The sequence below is a fragment of the Chanodichthys erythropterus genome, chromosome 5 (genome assembly GCF_024489055.1).
Source record: "Chanodichthys erythropterus isolate Z2021 chromosome 5, ASM2448905v1, whole genome shotgun sequence".
NCBI classification, from domain to species: Eukaryota; Metazoa; Chordata; class Actinopteri; order Cypriniformes; family Xenocyprididae; genus Chanodichthys; species Chanodichthys erythropterus.
This window is the reverse complement of record NC_090225.1, coordinates 6,845,443-6,859,516: the sequence shown is the minus strand read 5'-3', so window position 1 is coordinate 6,859,516 and position 14,074 is coordinate 6,845,443. Positions and strand designations below refer to the sequence as shown.

At 37.9% G+C, this 14,074-nt stretch overlaps 2 protein-coding genes across 3 annotated transcripts; both read left to right on the top strand.

Moving 5' to 3' along the window:
* Nucleotides 1–1,063: 1,063 nt before the first annotated feature.
* On the top strand, nt 1,064–9,253 carry LOC137020369 (uncharacterized). 2 transcript variants are annotated; one of them, XM_067385803.1, is made up of 17 exons: nt 1,064–1,201; nt 1,284–1,628; nt 1,714–2,073; nt 2,224–2,325; nt 2,639–2,734; nt 2,851–2,952; nt 3,754–3,840; nt 4,893–5,054; nt 5,200–5,283; nt 5,474–5,539; nt 6,554–6,646; nt 6,832–6,915; nt 7,080–7,172; nt 7,246–7,344; nt 7,431–7,449; nt 7,599–7,653; nt 7,935–9,253. In XM_067385803.1, the coding sequence occupies exons 1-17, from the start codon at nt 1,156–1,158 to the stop codon at nt 8,043–8,045; spliced, it is 2,004 nt and encodes a 667-aa protein (XP_067241904.1). In that variant the 5' UTR covers nt 1,064–1,155; the 3' UTR covers nt 8,046–9,253. The 2 variants fall into 2 exon arrangements, with proteins under 2 accessions (XP_067241904.1, XP_067241903.1); XM_067385802.1 differs by having other exon boundaries at nt 5,402–5,539.
* Nucleotides 9,254–9,813: 560 nt separating this feature from the next.
* On the top strand, nt 9,814–12,148 carry neff2 (neuronal intermediate filament family member 2). The gene is made up of 3 exons (XM_067385117.1): nt 9,814–10,806; nt 11,826–11,950; nt 12,088–12,148. Exons 1-3 carry the CDS (start codon nt 9,829–9,831, stop codon nt 12,146–12,148), a joined length of 1,164 nt encoding a protein of 387 aa, XP_067241218.1. The 5' UTR covers nt 9,814–9,828.
* Nucleotides 12,149–14,074: the final 1,926 nt, after the last annotated feature.

Genomic DNA, 14,074 nt, shown 5'->3' with positions numbered 1-14,074 from the left:
AAGTAATCGGTTTAACGCGTTTACATGGTAGAATTTTTATTTTGTTCGGTTTATAGAAAGGTTGTCTCACCCTCAAACCGATTACAATTTAATTTGGTTTGGGCATTTTTATTCCGATTGAGGTGTTTATATGGAGCATTTTCATTCAGATTGGACTTTCAAACAGATTACAATGCTCCATGTAAATGGACCTAATGTCTATACCTTTCTGGATCTCAAAAGGTGCAATGACATTGCTGCCTATACGTGAGGTTCAGAAACCCTCGGATTTCATCAAAAATATCTTAATTTTTGTTCCGAAGATGAACAAAGGTCTTATGGGTGTAGAACGACATGAGGGTGAGTAATTAATGGCAGAATTTTTATTTTGGGGTTAACTAACCCTGGGACACCAAGCCGACGGTCGGCAATGTCGCGCCGTTTTTAAGCGCGAGAGAGAACTCTGATTGGCTGCTCAGTTTAGCGAACTGGAAAACGAGCAAAATCATGAAAGCGTTCTGATTAAAAGTCATGACGCCACAAACAGAAGGATGCTCTAATTTTACGTCATCTTGCCTGAACTTTCCATTGCGCGAATATTTTCATAATAACATAAGCTGAGTGGAATAAAGAACTAGATTTAGAAATATTCTTAATATACAGTTCTTTTTTTGTTGCTGTTGTTATTTCTTGTGTGTGTATGTGTATATATATATATATATATATATATATATATATATATATATATATATATATATATAATATATAATATAATATGTGTGTGTGTTTATTCTTATTTTGTTTATGCATTATATACTGATTATTTGTTTATTGCTTATGTAATGGCCACTGCTTTGGCAATACTGTGTAAGTCATGCCAATAAAGCAAATTTGAATTTAAAAAACATGCTCAGCATGATTGATAACGGTAAGCAAGCGCTGCTTTGTTCATGGTTTGTATTACATGTAGTCTTAGTTTCGGTTTCACTTTCTGAATGACGAATAAATCTTGAATAGACTGTTATCTCCTTTACACGCAGGCGCAGAACGCGCGTGCTAGTTTCGCCTGTTGTCCTGTAGGTGTGTTCAGGACAGGCACAGATTTTTTTTCTGTGACAACACAGTCGGCTTTCATTAGAGGTAGTTCTTTGGCGTCGGTTTGGTGTGTCCCTAAACATGTTTAGAGTCTTGATAGCAGCAGCAGCTCTTCTCACAACTGAAGGTATGGATCACATGCTTTGTTTCTGACTTTCTCCATAACAGTCCCATCTGAATTGCTGCTGTTTCATGTTTTGTTTTTTAAGGGCTCTTGGTTCAAGGACCTGCTGAGTCTCTGGTTGCACAACTGGGAGGTTCCATCACCCTGCCCTGCTCTGTGGAAACCCCCTTACCTGTGGAGGGGCTGAAGGTTGAATGGAGGAAGACAGGTGAAGAGGCATACGTGCACTTGTTTCAGAATGGAGAGGACAGACCTGAGGCTCAGTATCCGTCTTACAGGGATAGAGCACATTTCTTTCCCGAGCACATCTTTAAAGGAAACTTTTCAATCCTGTTGGAAAATATAACAGTCAAGGACACTGGTATCTACAGATGTGTAGTTTACTCTGACCAGGATGTTGGAGAGATCCCTGTTACAATTCAACATGTGGGTAAGTATTCATTAAAAGAGTCTTTAAAAATGCCTGTTTTGTTGTTGTTTTGTCAGAATGATCATTTGTCTTTTATTTATGACAGAGCGTGTAGTTGTGACAGGAAAAGATCAAATTGTGTTTGGACGTGTTGGTGAGGAGGTTGTCCTAAATTGCATGGTTGACTCGCATATTCCTCCTCAACATTTTGATGAGGTCTCATGGAAGAAGGTGGACAAAAAGTCAGACATCGTCCTTGTCTTACTTTTCCAAAATGGGACGATATTTCCAGAATCGTCTCACGAGCATTACAGAGACAGAGCAGAGTTCTTCAGAGAGGAAATTCCCAAAGGCAACTTCTCACTGAGGCTAAAAAATGTCCAGACTGCCGACAAGGGAGAATACATGTGTGAAGTCCATGCAGAATATTCAGTGAGCTCTGCAACTGTGGAAATAGGGCGGTTGGGTAAGTCATCTGAGAAATACACTGAACCATTCAAAAGTTTGGGTCGGTACATTATTATTATAGTACAATTTGTTTTGTTGTTGTGTCAAATCGTTCTTTTTAACACAAGGTTAATCTAATGTCAGTAAAATCATTGTCTCCCCCATGTAGGAATGTCTGCTCTGCACATCATTACACTGATGCTTTGCTTTATTTCCCTCTTTGTGACTTTTGTATTAAGTATTCCAGTCACAATCTATATAAGCAGAAAAGGTAAGCATTATGAAGCATGCTTTTATTATTAATTATTAATGTATAGCAATTGTACATTAATAAGATGCTGTTCTCTTATTCTTCCATTGCATCACTGTTTATATGTAAATGTCTAGTCAAGTCACCTTTATTTATATGGTGCTTTATACAATATACATTGTTTGCAAAGCAGCTTTACAGTGATAAACGGGAAGATAATGATTGGATGATGCAAACCGAATTGAATTCTGCTGTAGAGCAGCTCTAAAGAAGACAATAGTACACACAACAGTCATACTAAATGATTGTAAATGACGTTTATGCTCTTCTTCAGATACTGGGAAAAAGCCCATGTACATAAATTATTTGCAAGTTGTCTGTCCCAACATCTGTTTATCTATTGCATTTGTTCTGTGGGGTGTAATTGAAGGTATGTGTCTTTTAACTTTTCTAAATCTGCATGCATTGTCAGCAACAGTATTATTTACCCATCTTTTTTTTCCCTCTCTCTCTCTGATGACTTTGTTTTGTTACTGCTTTTCTCAGGGTCTGTAGTTGAGGTAACGATGTGTGCAGTAATTAATCTGACAAGGATCCTTTTGTTGTTTCTTATGGCTCCTTATTTTAATTGGAATACAACAGTTTCTGGTATGTATGTGTATTTTAATGAAAAACATTGTTTGATTGTATTATATATTCCATAATGCATTTCATACGGCATTGTACATAAGTTCAAAAATTTAAAGTTGTAAAAAGAAGTCTTAGTTTGCTAGTAAATTCTACAGTAATTATGGAAGCAGCTAATATAAATGTTTAAATATAACTGTATGAATATGGTTTCATTTTTATGAAATGGTTTGCATTTAAATTCTTACGGAAGAGGATTAAGGCCAAGCAATAATAAAAAAATAAAACCATCTCGAGATTAAAGTTGTTAAATTTCAAGAAAAAAAATCGTTAAATTTCAAGAAAAAAGTCTAAATAAAATGTTGACAATAAACTCGTTAAATTACGAGAAAAAACTTGTTAAATTTCGAAAAAAATGTTGAGATAAAATGTTGAGAATAAAGTCATTAAACTACAAGAAAAAAGTCGTTAAATTACGAGAACAAATTCCGAATTTTTTCTCGTAATTTAATGACTTTTTTTCTCATAATTTAATGAGTTCATTCTCAACATTTTATCTCGACTTTTTTCTCGAAATTTAATGAGTTTTTTCTCATAATTTAACGAATTTGTTCTCGTAATTTAACGACTTTTTTCTCGTAATTTAATGACTTTATTCTCAACATTTTATCTCGACTTTTTTCTCAAAATTAAATTTTTTTATTATTGCTTGGCCCTAATCCTCTTCCGTAAATTCTAGTTCTCTTAAAAATTTTAAATGTTATGGAAAGTTGTACAAATAATTGTCTTATTCCTCTAAAAAAAAATTTTTTTTTTTCCCAGTTGATTTTCCAGGTTTCATCCACGGAGTAATTGAATATACAAGTATACCTGTTGCATATCTTCTGATTTCCACTGCATTTTGCTCAGGTAAGGAGGCAGGTTTTAAAGTCTTTATGTAAAGAATTTATTCATTTAATATGTTCTAAGACCTCCTGTGCTGAAAATCAAGTTTTTAATCTTGTTTATGTGTATCCCGCTGTAAATTTACCTGCCTTCCTTATAAAAACAAGTGACTTTTACACTTTTTAATGTCACATTTTTTAATATTTGCATTGGTTTATTTTTGTAATATCAGTATATTTTCCTCAAAGCTTTTTTTTTTTTTGAGGAGGGGCTGCCTCCCTTGGCTCCTCGGAGGAAACACCCCTGATGTATATATGTAGCGTTTTTAATATACTTAAAGACAAAACATGCAAATTCATCAGTCAACGGGGCGGGGCTTTTCCTATCAGTGAGCACAAAATCACCTTTAAGAAGGGACAAGAAAAAACACGTACATATAGCAATATAGCAGGTGAATTATGTATGATGTAAATTATGATGCTACGATGAACTATATGCCTTTCTCTACTGACTTTTCTATGGGTGGAGATTTTTAGAAGGTAGTCTGACTCTGAGATGATGAATGGAAACATGGTTTGTGTAACATTAGCAACAAAATATTACTGTTTGATAACGTAGTCAAGCCAAAGTCTAATATCAATTACCGTTATGTGTCCGACATTGTAGAGACTAGAGAGCGATGCATAAAACACATTACCTTTCTGATACATAAACTTGTAGACAACCCTGTATAATTCGCTCTTCCTCTTCTTCTGAATCGGCTGTAGGTTCAAACATACAGTAAATGGCTGAATTATACCAGTATTTCCACTTGCCATTTGTCCACAGTAAAGTTGACCGAGTGGATCAGGTGGTGTGATTGAGTGGAGGCGGGGACTAATTAGCATATTTATGGTTCCTAAATGAAGCAAGGGTATACATGATGTTACATTAAAGCTATTTCAGGCATGAAGAAATAATTTTCAGAGGAAAAAAAAAAACATTTAAATATGTAATTTTGATTATAAGGGATACAATTATGGACTACAATTTTGGGCCTTCCTTATGGATATATGTAATTCATCTTTCTTTTGTAGCTGTTCTTCATGATCTTTGGAATGCATCTCAGAGGAATGAAGCTGTGCTTGTCAGTGTCGGGGTTATTCTGCTGTCATCCATGCCGGCATTTCTTCAAGCTTTAAGCAACATTTTCTTGACACGTTTTTTTGATATTAATTTTTCCCTTCGATTTGTAACAAGTATGTAAAAATGTATTCTGTTGTATTTTTTATGCTTATGAAATTGTCTACAATTACATCAAGGCCAGATTTCCAGATCTTTAACCACTAGGCTGCATGTAAAGTGTAGTGGTCTATAGTCATATGTGTGATTTCTGTCATGTAGAGTCATTAGGACACGTTCTCATGCAGTCAAGCAACTTTCTTCAAATGCGTCTCTTCTTCTATAGATCACCAAGTGTTGATGAATGTAAGTAGGAATTGTATTTGTAAGTAGGAATTGTTTTCGTAAGTTATCCAGGATCTGTCTCTTGTTTTAGATATTTATTTACTTACAGACATTAAAATGTGTCTGTTTTAATTTTCAGCCATGATTATAATGACATATGCTTTTGGGGGAATATCTGCTGCCATATCATTCATAGTTCTTCCAATTCCAGCAATTCGACAGTACCTTTGTTCAAAACGTGACACAGATCAACTTCATGCACTCATATGGAGATGTTGTAAGTACACAAACAAATGTAGTTTTAAAGGAACACTCCACTTTTTTTGAAAATAGGCTCATTTTCCAACTCCCCTAGAGTTAAACAGTTGAGTTTTACCATTTTCAAATCCATTCAGCCGATCTCTGGTTCTGGCGGTACCACTTTTAGCATAGCTTAGCATAGTTCATTGAATCTGATTAGACCGTTAGCATCGCGCTTAAAAATGACCAAAGAGTTTTGATATTTTTCCTATTTAAAACTTGACTCTTCTGTAGTTAAATCGTGTACTAAGACCGACAGAAAATAAAAAGTTGTGATTTTCTAGGCTGATATGGCTAGGAACTATACTCTCATTCAGGCGTAATAATCAAGGAACTTTGCTGCCGTATCATGGCTGCAGCAGTGCAATGATATTACGCAGTGTCTCTCACAAACGTCTCCATGGTTGCAAGGCACGTTCCCTGTGCAAGCAGGGGCTCACGGGCGCTGCGTAATATCATTGCACTGCTGCAGCCATGGAACGGCAGCAAAGTTCCTTGATTATTACGCCAGAGTATATAATTCCTAGCCATATCAGCCTAGAAAATCACAACTTTTTATTTTCCGTCGGTCTTAGTACACGATTTAACTACAGAAGAGTCAAGTTTTAAATAGGAAAAATATCAAAACTCTTTGGTCATTTTTAAGCGCGATGCTAACGGTCTAATCAGATTCAATGAACTATGCTAAGCTATGCTAAAAGTGGTACCGCCAGAACCGGAGATCGGCTGAATGGATTCGAAAACGGTAAAACTCAACTGTTTAACTCTAGGGGAGTTGGAAAATGAGCCTATTTTCAAAAAAAGTTGAGTGTTCCTTCAATGCATTTCATTTGACATGTCACAACAAGTCAAAATGTTTATTTGTCATGTTCCCTCTTTGGGACAAATCAAAAATCAATGACTAACGTTGAATTTTTTAATTATATTTGTTGAAGTAACATGCTGGCTGTATCAATAATGATTGTTCTGTCTCTCACTATCTTTGCCCTAGATTTAGTTTGGGTAAACGTTATGGTGGTTACGCTCATCGGGCATACTGCATTTATTTTATATTATCTTAACAAGATTCTGGAGTATTCGAACGGTAAGTTGGTGTCAAATGTTAGGAAAATCAGTTGCCCTGTTTATTTTGAAAAAAAAAAAAAAAAACAAGTTGTTTGCATTGTTACATTTACATTTTGCTTGTTTTTTGTTTTTTTTTACTTTTACGGTATAGCATGTCTTTCCAGCGATTGTTACCTGACTATTATAATGTGTCATTGATCATAGAGCGTTTTGGATGGATCTTTGTCACAGTTCTGCTCCACATCTTGACTGCGATTGCACCAACACGATTCCCCAGAACAGTTCCTGGTAACAAAATACACTGAAAGTCCTAAAATGAGGAAAGACGTCAAGAAAACTTTGAGATTTTGTTACTTTTTGGCAAAAACATCTGTAAACATTTTTAAAAAATCAGTAGGGCTTAAAAATGCGTAATCCTTTTCTATATCTTATTAACTTCTTCTCTTTTGCAGATGTCATTTACACTACTTTGTTCATGTATGGGGTGGCAGGTCTGCCAGTGGTCAACTCTGTTTCTCTTGCCACAGAATTAATACTGCAAGTTTGTAAGTGTTAACACTTAAATAATATTTTTGTAAGGTTCTGTTAAAGAGGACACTAAATTCTTCTGTTAACAAGACAAAGGGGAGAGAACAGTGGACGATCTGCGTGTAATAGTGCTGCCGTTTGAAAGCATTATGTCTGGTGTGTGGCTGGTTTTACAGATCTATGCATACTGTAAGTTTCATTGGTATGTTTTGACACAGGTATAAGAGCTGTTAATGATGCAGCTCACTGTCATTGTCTTTACTCTTGTTTTACAGGGGCAGTTGCAGGGAGAGAGTAAGTTTACATTTTTCCTTAAAATAATATTTTTTTGAATTTGAAGTCAGCAGTATATGATGATCCAATAATGGAACTTTTTCACAGTTTATTCTTATTATTTTGCATTGTTTAGTTGCTTTAGCAAGTGTTAATTGATTGTCTTTCAGTGTACAGAAGGAACTTTATGCACTGAGGGACTTTGCGGCACAGTGCACACCACAGGTAACTTTGATTTAGAGGCTAAATATTTGAGGGCAAAGAGTAAAGTCACAGGTATGTTGTTTGGTTTACAACTTAGTTGTTGTTTAACAAAATGAAGGAACTAAAATAATGGTAAACACTTTTAAATGCATTTTATTGCATTGCTGTAATGTGTTACCCTGATGTTTATGCTCTGATGCCAGAGTGTACTTTAAAAATTCCTCAATGGGGATCTAAACTTATATTGCTCTTAACATTTATCATGTAAATCCTGAAATAACTGTCTGTGTTCACAATTACAGGGAGGAGACATTGCTGAATCAAATAATTTCTCAGAGACTCACCTTTCTGAGACTCAAGGATGTCAGCCAGAGGCTGCGCCATTCCTGGAAGAGCGAGAACAAGAGGTTTAAAATCTTAGCTTAACCCCTTCAGACCCTGCATTCATTTGAATGGACACCACATGGTTTTTGGTTTAGACAAACAAGATTTTATGTTTTTGTAATATGAGTACTGCCTGGTCACTGATTGGTCCCTGATCAACCAATCACAATGATAGTATGTCCTGTAATATCAGGCATCACAAAACACAGGTATGGCTAAACAAATAGGAGGAGGGTGAGCTCCTTTTTTACCTTTTAAGCCCGGAACACACCAAGCTGACGCCGCCGAACTAGTGGCGACGAAAGCAGACTACATTGGCAGTGTCAGGGTCCAAAGTTGCCTTGACACACCAAACTGACGCTCGACACCCGACGGCCAAAGTAGCACGTCCGTTCTGCGCCTGCGTAATGCCTTTCTGTACCAGCATGTGGCAGTAGCTGAACAGCCAATCAGAATGATCAGATGGCCCGACTGACCGACAAGCTCCGACGCCGATTCAACCTGTCAAATCGGCCGGAAAAAAGCAGACGAGGACCAACTTCAGCAAACGGTGCGCAACACACTAAGAAAACTGTTGGCTTGGTGTGTTCCAGGCTTTATATGCAGAGTTATGTTCATGGTAGCATCATCAACTTGAACCTATTATAATCTCAAAGTTAGTTTGAAGATCTTTCAGAGCTGTAGAACACAGGATTTATTAAAAGTCTGATGTCCATTGCAATGGATATTAGGTTTTAATCAAATTAATTATTAATATTTTTATCTGATTTTATGTCTTCAGTGTTGTGACCATAAACTGTCAGTTCAGTTTTTCATTAGTTTTAGTGAAAAACAGAAATGGCGAATGTGAAATGAGTGCATTCACAGCAACACACACACACTGATGTCTTGAAGCTATATGCACACAATCATTTATCAAAACCAACAAGTACACACAAACACACTCACAAACACACAAGACATATACACACATGCTCCCATTCATGCACTGCAACCAACAAAAAGAACCAAACATGTTTTTGAGACTCCATCCTACCATCTTACATTTCCTACATTCTTATTGCATTGCTTATTGTTACAGTATGTGTTCTTTTCTAAATCTTCAATGCTAGTTCACATACTGTTTAAATTCTAGTTCATAAGTAATGTATGGTTAAAATGTGATTAATTTTTTGATGCTTCAGTCCTAGTGTCCATTGTAGTGTACATGAAAAAAAAAACTGAATAAAAAATGAGTTTGCACAAATCTTGTTTGTTTTTAGAATAATTTATACATTAAAGAATAGCAAATATCAAGTGGATAAAAAGAAAATAATTAAAAAAAAAATTCTCAGTGGGAAAAAAACGGCTCTGAAGGCGTTGTTATTGTTTATTCCCATATTCTAAATATAACTGCATGGATTTCTTTAAAAGGTTTCACACACAGATTCATATAGCCATTTGAATAACATTTCAAATATTTGTCTGAAAAGATGTAGAGTGATCCTATAATAAAAATATATAAATCTTCCCTTCCTCCTGATATGCTACTCCAGCTAAAAAAGAAACACAAAACCAATCGGCAGCATCATGACACTGCTGAGCTGTTGATTGGCTGAGGATCTGTGTGTGTGTGTGTGTACGGAGAGAGTGTGAATGTGTGTCCTGTATAAAGCACACTGCTCTGCAGCATTTCTGAACTGGTGCAGTGCCGGTTCATCTCCACTAATGGTGTGCAGAACAAGGGGGACTTAAAAAGAAAAAACTTCTCCAACCAACAAAACATCAACATCATTTGAAAACCAAACAAAAAACAACAAAAAATCCTGCATCATGAGCTTTGACCCATTCATCTCCTCCCTCTCACGGAGAAGGGAAGATTCCCACTCCAGTACCACCACCTATCGGCTCTCCCGGGGGCCCTTATCTTCCTCCAGGAGGCCGATGCGTTTGGAGCCTCTGCAGCGCTTGGAGCATATCGACCTGATTCAGGCGAATGTAGTGAACGCGGAGCTGTTGGAGCTACGGGCCCAAGAACGAGAGCAGCTGGTGGGTCTAAACAACCGCTTTGCATCCTACATTGAGAAGGTGCGACACCTCGAGCAGCAAAACCGGGCTCTGCTCCTGCAGCTGGAGGCCCTACGGCGCAGACAGAGTCAGCCGTCCCGCTTGCAGCAGCTCTACCTGCAGGAAGTACGGGGCCTCAGGGAGCAGCTGCACCAAGAGGCCCAGACTAAAGCTCGCATGGAGGCGCAGAGGGAGACATTGCGGGAGGCGCACGCACAGCTGCACGAGCGCTGGGAGGAAGAGGCACGGCGGCGTAGCCGGGCAGAGGCGGACCTGCAGCGGTTGCGAGAGGAGGCAGGCCAAATCGCTCTGTGCAGCTGTGATGCGGAGGCCAGCGTTGACTCCCTGGCACAGGAGATGACCTTCCTGAAGCAAGTGTTTGCGGAGGAGCAGGAGGGGCTGAGGGTCCAGCTACAGGTTGCCAGCCTCAGCGTGGAGCTGGACACAAGCAGACCGGACCTGTCGGCCGCTCTGAGAGAGATCCGAGCGCAGTATGAGAGCCTGGCTGGACGCAACATGCAAACCGCCGAGGCTTGGTTCCAGGGGAAGGTGGCGAGCGTAGTGGAGCTGACAGATAAGCAGGAGGAGGCTGTGCGCTTGGTACGTGAGGAGACCTCTGAGTACCGACGGCTGCTGCAGTCCCGTTCAGCTGAGGTCGAATCACTGAGGAACGTCATCGATTCGCTGAATGCACAACTAGGGGAACTTGAGGAGACGCAGAACACTGAGGTCACCAAGTACCAGGTATAATTCACTGGCAGTAATCAATAATAATTGCACCACATGTGCAATAAAACCAATTAAATGTCTCTGTAGAGACACTTGTATTATATTTGTAGTTAGGGGCATAATACTAAAATGTGCTAAAAATGTACCTTCAGGGGCACAACAGCTTGTCACTAAGGCCGTATTTTTAAAGAGACTATATCTACCTATTAAAGATGCATATTAGTTGTAATATGTACCCTGAAAGGGATAGTTCACCCAAAAATGAAAATTCTGTCATTTACTTCCTCTCAAGTTGTTCAAAACTTGAATAAATTTCTTTGTTCTGCTGAACACAAAGGAAGATATTTGGAAGAATGTTTGTAACCAAGCAGATCTCGCCCCCCCTTAGACTACCATAGTAGGACAAAAAGAGATTTGCTTGATTACAAACATTCTTCCAAATATCTTTCTTTGTGTTCAGCAGAACAAAGAAATGTATACAGGTTTGGAACAACTTGAGGGGGAGTAAATGATGACAGAATTTTCATTTTTGGGTGAACTATAGCTTTAAGCTACTACTGTGATACTTTGAAGGATACAAAGGTTTAAAGTTGTCCCTTTAAGGGTTCTGCCCCAGTAATAAACTGTTGTCCCATAAAAGTACAATTTTCTTTGTCTAAAGTCTTTGTGCTTCCTCACGAGGCAACAAATGATGAAACAAAGACTTGACACAGACTGTCATTGTGCTGACCTTTACTGTTCTACAGTCTCAACATTGATGGAATACTATTTCTGCTGTGCTTTTGTCATTATAATGCCCAAGTGATACAAAAGTTGCAGTAATGTTACTGATGCTGACTCATTCCATCAGTGCTGAGTCATGACTGACAAACTGAGTAGAACAAATGAGGCTGAGAGGAAAAGGTATTGCTGAGCAAAATCTGTAAGGTCTATGAAGTTACTACTCTGGCACAAATACAGTATAGGAATGTTTCTGTCAGTTAATCACTTAGGCATGAATTTATGCTTTGAAATTTTCTCTGAATAACTTCTAGGGGAGGATAAGTGACCTAGAGAGGGACATTGCTGATGCGAAAGAGGAAATGTCACGCTATTTGCGGGAGTATCAAGATCTGCTTAACGTGAAGATGGCTTTGGATGTTGAGATTGCAGCTTACAGGTAATATCCTTGAAATATAACACTTCACATTTAAAAGAATCACAAATATGTAAGACCTAGCTTGGATGGTAAGATCACAAATTGGTATAAATGTGATGTGGTTTGTTTTGAATTGACCTTCATTTTTGTCTTAACAGGAAACTCCTGGAGGGAGAAGAATTTCGATTTACATATTCCACCTTCCCAGCCCTTGCCTAAACCCCTAAAACACAAAATCCCAATAACACACATTCATCATATTCATATTTTGAATACCACTGAAGGAGAGACCCACCTTAAGATCCTAAAATACAAACCTACAATATCATCCCCCAGATTCAAACATTGATAGGCAAATAAACATACTTTTTTCCCAAAAAAACTTGACTAACCGGGGTTGCGTTTCCCAAAAGTATCATAAACCTAACTATATCATAGAACCATTGCCACCAATGGTCTCTACAATAAACTTAGCTCACAATGCTTTTGAGAAACACAGCCCCTGGACCCAGCATTTAAGACCCTCTTTGCCAAATTCACATCCATAACCATTGTATTTATCTCCGTTCCTAGTTCTTTAGTTACCCAAATTCCACCATCCAACCATGAAACAAAGCCTCAGCATATCATTGCTTTAAAGTCAGACGAGCCCTTGTGTCACACAAGAGGTACACATAAGGAGGTCCCCCTTCTTCTTTACACTCGAAATGGAAAAATTACCACCTTGGAGACATCGCTAGGGGCAGCACTCACTCAGCCAGAGCTCGGTGTCATGTTGGCAGATTCTCATGGAGGACCATAGAAGAACACTATACTGTTCTGCAAGTAAATCCATTGTAATGTCTTTATGTTTGATTCCCAGCACCCATTGAGCATCTGATTAGCCAATGATCCCCAATATGCAAACTTTTAACCAATTGTTTGTTGAGGTGAATCGTTGTTCAATCTCAGCTTGCTTTGGATGCTAGGAATAGACTAAAGCCAATTTGTTAATTTGACATTAGAACAAGAATCAGCCAACAGGACACTGTCCACCATCCCTGGCTCTTTAGATTATATGTAGTTAGTGCAAGAGTTATGTTTTAGTTATGTTAGAATGTATTATTTTTACTGAACGTTGTAGTAGCCTAACATTTAGTTTACTATCTGTCTGTGTTCTGCTTCTCATATGTTTGTTTTGTTGAGTTTATTTGATTATTTTGCTTTAGCAGTTACAGTGTTTGACATGATAAAAGCATGACTGAAAAATCAAGAGTAGAAATAATAAGAGCTCTAGAACTGGAGTTTTTAGACTCGTGGTTAAAATACAGCTATGCTCTCATTTGCTTTTGTTGTGTCATCTAAGTTATAATGTAAGTCAGTTATCAGTAATTTGGAAATGAACAAGAAACCGAGTCTGTTCATCTTGACAGTCTCTGAACTGAATGGTGCTGTATGTTTGTACCTGAATACATGCTGAATAAAGCAACAGTACCTCTTCTGCTGTGTGTTTGAGTGTGTGAGCCTTTGCAAGACATGCCTTGAGAGCCAGTCTGAAACTTGCTCGTTAAAACCTACGATTAAGATGTAAATATGCTCACATTTAGTCTAAAACTAGTCTATAATAACATCTAAGATGTTCATGTCTTTCTTTCTTCGGTCGAAAAGAAATTAAGGTTTTTGATGAAAACATTCCAGGATTATTCTCCTTATGCAAACGGTTGAAGGTCAGAATTACAGTTTCAGTGCAGCTTCAAAGGGCTTTAAACGATACCAGACGAGGAATAAGGGTCTTATCTATTCAATTTACGGAACGAACGCGGTGCCAGTTCCATTTTTTTCCCCGTAAATTGAATAGGGAAGGCGTAGGACATACAGCATGAGCTTTTTGAAGATTACGGAAAGCAGAAGCACGTGCAAGGCGATCGTTTAAAGCATATACATTTGTATTTTTGTAGAAAATAACCGATTGCTTCGCTAGATAAGACCCTTATTCCTCGTCTGGTATTGTTTAAAGCCCTTTGAAGCTGCACTGAAACTGTAATTTTGACCTTCAACTGTTGCATAAGGAGAATAATCCTGGAATGTTTTCATCAAAAACCTTAATTTCTTTTCGACTGAAGAAAGAAAGACATGAACTTGGATGACATGGGGGTGAGTAATCAG

Coding starts and splice junctions, on each gene's coding strand:
- LOC137020369 (XM_067385802.1), top strand. CDS start 1,156: ATGTTTAGAGTCTTGATAGCAGCAGCAGCTCTTCTCACAACTGAAG. Junction 3,841..4,892: donor TTCCACTGCATTTTGCTCAG/GTAAGGAGGCAG, acceptor TTTCTTTTGTAG/CTGTTCTTCATGATCTTTGG. Junction 5,055..5,199: donor TTCCCTTCGATTTGTAACAA/GTATGTAAAAAT, acceptor TCTGTCATGTAG/AGTCATTAGGACACGTTCTC.
- neff2 (XM_067385117.1), top strand. CDS start 9,829: ATGAGCTTTGACCCATTCATCTCCTCCCTCTCACGGAGAAGGGAAGAT. Junction 10,807..11,825: donor CTGAGGTCACCAAGTACCAG/GTATAATTCACT, acceptor AATAACTTCTAG/GGGAGGATAAGTGACCTAGA. Junction 11,951..12,087: donor GTTGAGATTGCAGCTTACAG/GTAATATCCTTG, acceptor TTGTCTTAACAG/GAAACTCCTGGAGGGAGAAG.